The sequence below is a fragment of the Papio anubis genome, unplaced genomic scaffold (assembly GCF_008728515.1).
Source record: "Papio anubis isolate 15944 unplaced genomic scaffold, Panubis1.0 scaffold668, whole genome shotgun sequence".
Taxonomy (NCBI): domain Eukaryota; kingdom Metazoa; phylum Chordata; class Mammalia; order Primates; family Cercopithecidae; genus Papio; species Papio anubis.
This window is the reverse complement of record NW_022166904.1, coordinates 6386-14053: the sequence shown is the minus strand read 5'-3', so window position 1 is coordinate 14053 and position 7668 is coordinate 6386. Positions and strand designations below refer to the sequence as shown.

General features: G+C 38.1%; 1 gene segment (V, D, J or C); it reads left to right on the top strand.

Moving 5' to 3' along the window:
- Positions 1 to 1288: 1288 nt before the first annotated feature.
- Positions 1289 to 3608, top strand: LOC101014423. The segment is given in 2 exon segments: positions 1289 to 1427; positions 1584 to 3608. Coding segments are annotated over 2 exon segments (426 nt in total).
- The last annotated feature ends 4060 nt before the right edge of the window (positions 3609 to 7668 follow it).

The following is a 7668-nucleotide window of genomic DNA, read 5'->3' as shown; positions in this document are numbered from 1 at the left end:
TGCAGGGTTGTGTTTCTATTGTGTTGTATTTTCCTCTTATGTCATCTTCTCCTTTTTGTCATTAAAAAAAATCTGTTCAAGTCAGTCTAAATTAATTATTGAATCACAAGTAGATAAAATCATTTATTTGATAACACCTTGACCCAATGAATATGTTTCTTTGCAAGACAGAGTCCTCATTTCCAAGATAGCAAGCCTGACATAATTATACTGGAGCAAGCCCACAAGTAATGATGGTAGCTTTGCCTTATTGTCAGCCCTGGGGCAAGAATTAGACAAAAGATAACAAGGTAGGATAAAGATTACATAAGAAAGAAGGACAGTAACAGGACATGGTTACCTTTTATAAGGTAACATTTTGATAATGGATGATGAGTAGTAATGCCTTAGACAGGGATGGGTGGGAATGATTGAAGGTCTGAGTACTTTAGCACAGATTAAGAACAAATCATTAGGATTTTAAGAGTGTGTACAGTCAGTGAAGAGAAAGCCCTAGAATTTAATTTCTGGATAAAACATTCTTGGACTATATTGAAGAATACTGTCCATACTAAGTAAGTATATTTATGATAATGGTGATGACTGTAGTGCTGAATATTTAAACAGTAAAAGCAAAATTAATTGTCACATGCATAACATCCTGAATACTATTGTAAATATTTTATCTTATTTTATTTAAACTGTCAACTGCACTGTAAGGTAGGTACAATTATTGTCACAGTTATACAGATATGGAAACAGAGACACAGAGAAGTTGAGTTGCTTGATTAATTTCAACCAATCGGCAAGCCATGGAGCATCTATATCACGGCCTGCCAGGACATGTGACTGTAAACAGAAGTTTTAACTTTTGAACTCAAAGAAGGTATGTGTTTGGGTTGATGGAAAGCTTCAGGACCCTCACAAAACATTACTAACAAGCAAATGAAAGGTATACCTGGAAGATTAAGTTCTACCAGAGTCTTCATTTCAATGGGTCCAATAGTGCACTTAGGGAAATGACTGGGCATATTGAGGATAGGATGAGAGAAATGAAAACCCAGCCTTCTATATTATTATTAACAGGCTTGTACCAAATATTCTCTGGGTGAATTTGGGTGACTGAAGAGAAGAAAGACACAGGAGTGAAATTCTGTGAGCAAAAGGGGGAAGTTTTACACTCAGACTGAGCCAACAGACTTTTCTGACCTGAAAACCAGGGAGGTGCAGGATGCTCGGTGCAGAGAGGAAGAAGCAGGTGGTCCCTGCAGCTGGAAACCCAGCTCCCACCCCAGCTGCTTTGCATGTCCCTCCCAGCTGCCCTACCTTCCAGAGCCCATATCAATGCCTGGGTCAGAGCTCTGGGGAGGAACTGCTCTGTTAGGACCCAGAGGGAACCATGGAAGCCCCAGCACAGCTTCTCTTCCTCCTGCTGCTCTGGCTCCCAGGTGAGGGGAACATAACCTGGTTTTGCATATCAGTGAAAACTCCTGCCACCTCTGCTCAGCAAGAAATATAATTAAAATTCAATGTAGATCAACAATTTTGACTCTACTCTTGATCTAGATTACATGAGTACGTTTCTGTTTTCTTTCCAATCTCAGATACCACCGGAGAAACAGTGTTGATGCAGTCTCTAGCCACCCTGTCTTTGTCCCCAGGGGAAAGAGCCACCCTCTCCTACAGGGCCAGTCAGAGTGTTAGCAACAGGTTAGCCTGGTACCAGCAGAAACCTGGGCAGGCTCCCAGGCTCCTCATCTATGGCGCATCCAGCAGGGCCACTGGCATCCCGGACAGGTTCAGTGGCAGCGGATCTGGGACAGAGTTCACTCTCACCATCAGCAGCCTGGAGCCTGAAGATTTTGCAGTTTATTTCTGTCTGCAGCGAGTAACTGCCCTCACACAGCGATTCAACCTGAAACAAAAACTTCAACAAAACCATCAATGTTTACTAGATTACACCAGCTGCTTCCTTTACTGACAGGTAGTGTGGTGGCCACTCAGTTTTAGCATCTCTGCTCTATTTGGATATTTTGTGGTTCTAAAAAAAAAATCCTTGAACAATTTGCACTTTGATTCTTGGACTCTCTTCAACTGAGGCACCAGAATTCCAGGTTTCCAGAAATAATGTCTCACTGTATGAATCCTTAAATAGCCCCAGTGGTTCTTCACTTTCCAGTAGAAGTAGCTCAGTGCATGCTACACTGCTCCATTCAAATTCTACAACATTCTAAGTAGTAGAAAATTCTATTTATTTATGTAAATAGTTGACTCAGTAAAAGGTGTTCATGCGAAGATACTACCATGGCTGAATAAATTGCATTCTTTTTCTTTCTTCAGGCTATCAACATTTCAGTGGCAATTGGTTATTGTGAAAACTTTGGCCATTTAAAAGTGACCTAAATTATTTCTTCAATTTTCTTTAAGATTCAGTAGTTTGTAAAAGGATTAAAGTCTGTAAAAATAAAGTACATACTAGAAAAGGAAGAAATAGACTATTCTAATAGTCACAAATGACCAAGTAGAGGAGGGATAGAAGCAGTTGTTTTCATTATTTTTCTCCAAGGCTTCCTTCTAAAAGGATTTCATTGATCATATTCATTTATTACCACCTATAAGACATGTTGACATTATGTAACATCTGCTATGAAGCACTGAGGATATATCTTATCTGTATTATTCTTGCCAAAAATTAATGCTGTGAATTAAATCAAGAGTAAACATCATACAAACTCAATTGGGAGGACATTCTTCAACATAACTGGCCAGTAACCTTCAAAAGTTTCACGGCCATGAAGGAGAAACAAAAGTGAAAAACTGTCAATGATTTAAAGATATTAAGGGCAAGATGAGCAAATAAAATAAAGAAACCTGAATTTTATCTTGTAATAAAAAAAATGACATTAATGGGAAAATCAGTGAAATCCATATGGTATTTTAAAGGAGTTAACTAATAACATTATATCTATATTCATCTCACGGTTGTGATACTTACACTGTGATTATGCATGATGCTGACATTAGAGCAAGGTGGAGGAGGAGTCTATGTGAAGCATCTTTCCTATATTTTAAAAATTTTAAGTTTAAAATATTTCCAAATAAATTAAAAACTCGTACAAACACACAAGAAACTAAAAATATAAGAAAAAGGTGTTTTTTAAAAAGTCCGCAAGTTTCCTCCTATTTTGCACCTTTTCCTATGTCTGATTCTCATCTCGATTAAAGACAGTCATAGCTCTCATTATGTGGAGTGTAATCACTAATTTGCTCAGTTCTAAGAAGGCAACTTAAAAATTGATAGTGTGTTCCTTCATGACTGTGAAATCTAGGGATCAGGGTTCTCTATTTGTGAAGACCTTGGTTTCTCTTTAAACTGAGGGTGCAGAGTTCAATTTCTCCAATACAAAATTACTTGTGTTAGTCCTTAACCTTATTCCACTTCAGTGTGGCTATTATGTTCATTTAAATGTATTTGAGAAGGCATCTCTGTTTATGGCATCACAAAGAGTTTAATACATCTTCTCTGCAAAAATCAACAACGAACACACATACCAATGTAAAGCTAAAAATTAAAGCTATTTCAGCACTGAAAATTAGCAAAGCATAAAATAATTAAAGATGTATATTCTTTATAGAAAAGAATGTAGTATTTTTTAGTAAGGACTGAGAAAAAAGTCTAGCCAACCTGTTGCCTGTGACAACACTCTTCTACCCCCAGCTCAGTCAGCATGAATTACAGAACTGAAGCTTTACCAATACGAGCATAGCAAATAAAACTAGCAGCTTGCTGCCACAGGGGGTGGACTTGAGTAAAGTCAAAGAGTGGAGTAACCTTCTTCAGTGTTTCCAGTTAAACATGGAGAACTTTATAAAAAATAAACAGAAAAAGCCCACAGCTTTGCTAGTGCACGATGGTGCCTTGTGTGGGACAAGTAGTACATCTGCTGACAGTAAATAGCAGATTTCTGGATAAGACAGAGCCATATTGCTGGAACAATATCTGCACACATTCCTGGTGACTTAGAAGCTATATATTCTAGTGATGAGACCAAGGTGCCTGAGGTGCAAAAGTAAAACCAGAGGAAGTAAAAACTGGATGCATTTGCACAGCGTGTTTTAAACTACACTGCTGCAAGATGGATTGAGGAGAAGATAGATGTATAAGCTCCAGATATTTGAGCAAAACTTCTTCTCAAATCCTTGTTGACCACTAAGCTGTGCAGATACATGTGTGGTTCCCATAAATTCAAACTAAAGATTAATCTTAAGAATAAAAAGAAGCAGAGATATCAGTGGTCAAACACCACGTGAGATACAGATTTTTCAGTATCAGGCATTGAAAATACATTTAATATATCTAATCCACTCAATATTATAGCCCAACCTACCCTATCTTAAATGTGCTCAGAATACTCACATTAGCTTACAGTTGGGCAACATTATCTAACACAAAGCTTATCTTACAATAAAGTGTTGAATATCTTAGGTAATTTATTGGATACTGTACTGAAAGAGAAAATGGAATAGTCGTAGGAATACTAGAAGTACTATTTCTACTTGAATGCATATCACCCACACACTATCTCAAAGTCAAAAAATTATAACTCCAACGACCATAAGTCAGGTACTATCAGTAAGTTCAGATAAGTAACTAAGAAGAAAATTTAAAAATGCTCAGAAAAATGAAGCAAATTCAAGGCCTGACATGGTGACTCAAGCCTGTAATCACAGTACTTTGAGAGGCTGATGCAGAAGCATCACTTGAGGCCAGGAGTTTGAGACCAGGCTGTGCAAAATGGTGACATCCTTGTCTTTATAAAAATTTTAAAAACATAGCAGAGAGTGGTGGCATTCACTTACATCCCAGCTACTCAGGAGAATGAAGCTGGAGGATCACTGGAGCCCAAGAGGGGTCGTGAGGTTGAGTGAGCTGGCGATCACACCACCACATTCCAGTCTAGGTGACAGGAGTGACCCTGTTTCTAAAACAAATTTAAATTTAAATTTAAAAACTGATAATCTAAAGAGAGATACTGTACATATATTACCAAATATGCACACAGCTTATAGTTTAAAAACTGGAAAAAGAGAGAAGTATGATCTATGCATTGTAGGGAAATAAAAATAAAGCAAACTACAATAACGGCAATAGAAAATAGGCCAATGAAGGCTGATTCAACTTTTCCTAACATTACTCTAGCAAAGACTAAAGCAGCATTATTCAGATATTCAAATAGTTATTTTTAAACTAAGTGATCACTGGATAAGAAATGTACATTAAAAAAGATTCAGCAAATAGGGCCTCAAGAAAAGAAAATGAGAAGCATAAAAATGATTTAATAGAAACTCTAGAAATGAAAAGTACAATAACCTAATTTAGATATTTATTAGCTAGGTCTAATTGCAATTGGAGATGACAGGAACAATCAGTTAATTTGAAAATAGAGGAACAGAGTTTGTTGAGGTCCAGCAGCAAAACACCGAAACGCATCAATTTGAGCCCATGGAAGATACCGAATAAATATATTGGCTGGAGAGAGTGGATCGAAAGCGGCTGGAGAGCTAAATGGATGAAAATCTCTGGCTGGCTCGGATGTCCAGCAAAACCTCTTTCGGGTAATTTAATCGTCATAAAACTTCCGCTGCAAACCGGAAACCCGTACCGGGCTACCAATAAATTCTTTTGAAAGACAAAGAGAAAATCTTCATTGCATCAAGAAATGAAAGCAGCATTACTATAACAGAGCAGAAACAACATACTACTGGCTAAGTTTCACAAGATCAATAGTGATAGAAGCAGTGAAATGACATATTTAAATGCTGGCATGGAAAAAAAGGCAACCAGGAACGACATTCATGAAAATATCCCTTTGAATCTTTTGAAAGAAAAAAAACAAAATATTCTTAATGAACAAATTAGATTCATTCGTAGCAGCTATGTCTTAAGACATTTGAGAGAAAATCCTTGAGAATACCAGGAAATGACATCAGACAGGACCTTGGTTCCACTGGAAGAAATGAAGGCCTCGAAATAATAAGGAATAATACCAAGGCTAAAAAAGATAAAAAAATACCCTTAGTGCTATTTATGTAAAGTTCAGGACAGGAAAACCTGAATGATTGTGTAGATGTCAGAAAGACAGTTACTTTTGCTGGGTGGGAGGGCGGAAAACCACAAAAAGACTGTCCATGAGGGAAGGACAAAAGGGAATGTGAAATACTCTGTCATTCCATCCAGACAATGAATTACACATAAACTTTTTTCAGTTGCACATTCAAGATGTGTGAACTTTACTCTGGCTGTTTTATCAATTGAAAAAACAAAAACAGAACAAAAAAATACCAAACTTAGACTGTTTCCCCCGTAGCAGTAATCACAGCCAAGAGCCCAGACTAATTTGGAATATTATTATTATCACCACTTTTTATCCTATTTGAAGCTTACACTTTTCATCCAGCTGTGCCTCACAGCTCCACCCTCTGGCCCATTCTTTGGAAGACCCTATAGCCATAGGGCAGGTATTACCTATGGAAGATCTTACAAACAACATGATTGTTAAATATGAAAAACAAGTTGTGTATGTGTATCATACACTGCTCCCATGCAGAGAGGGCCACCACCAGTGATAGAGTCCCCACAGTAAAAGAAAAGAAGTGTGAACTAGAGCTTCAGAATGTGATCCAGTTTTGAGAGTTCATCCGAAGAACACAGATCAAGGGGTCCTCTCATCTGGGCATGGGAAAGTGAAATGACTGCAGGTTCTCCCCAGATCAGTGGCCCATGGTTTTGGAGACGAGTACATGAAACTCACATTTGTTCACATCCACAGTCACTTCCTGGCTTCACCCATAGGAATGATGGTCTGGCTACCCAGTTACTTAGAGACTGTGCACACAGGGTGTCAGTTCATAAAATGACAATTTAAAACAGTGACTTGCTAAATGTCTACTAGTGAAGCCATATCCTGAGGGAAAAAAATGAGCAGAGGGGATATATTTTAATACCAAACTAAAAATCACAGCCTTGTGACTTCTTCCTTTTCCCATATCATTCATTATGATAATGCTGAAACTTCAGAGGATCAAATGAGCCCCATATATTCATCCCTAAACCTTTGTCTTTGTCCAACCTGAGCCCACATTTGGGCCATCCACTGGCATCTGAGTCCACTTGTGAGATGATCACTGTGCAGACAGCATTGCTGGGACGACTCACAGGCAGCTCCATGCTGAGTCTCCTCAACTCCCAGCATCACTGACCCTGATGGAGTGTCCTCCTGTTCTCCACAGCACCTGTATACAGCCTGCCCTGCCGCGAGCCTCACTGCCCAACTCAAACCTCAATACAGATTCCACTCTGCCTCAAAGACAAATTCAGGTCCCAGGCAGAGGCCATGCAAATTTCAAGAAACTATCTTTCATCACTCTTTTCTTGCTAGGAAATTTCCAGGCATTTATAAGCTGAATTTCTATACATAGTTACTATCTTAAAAATGGAAACCACTTCTAATATGAGAAATATAAAACATGGAAAATAGTTAAATCTCACAGGAGCATCATGTAGTAAGAGACTCCAATCTAATCAATCAAATTCTGAGCTCTCACATGGTCCATCTCCATGATGTCTAAGGTGTCTTACCCTATCCAAGGTATATGTCTAAATAATTATTTTAACCTATTATAAAAGAC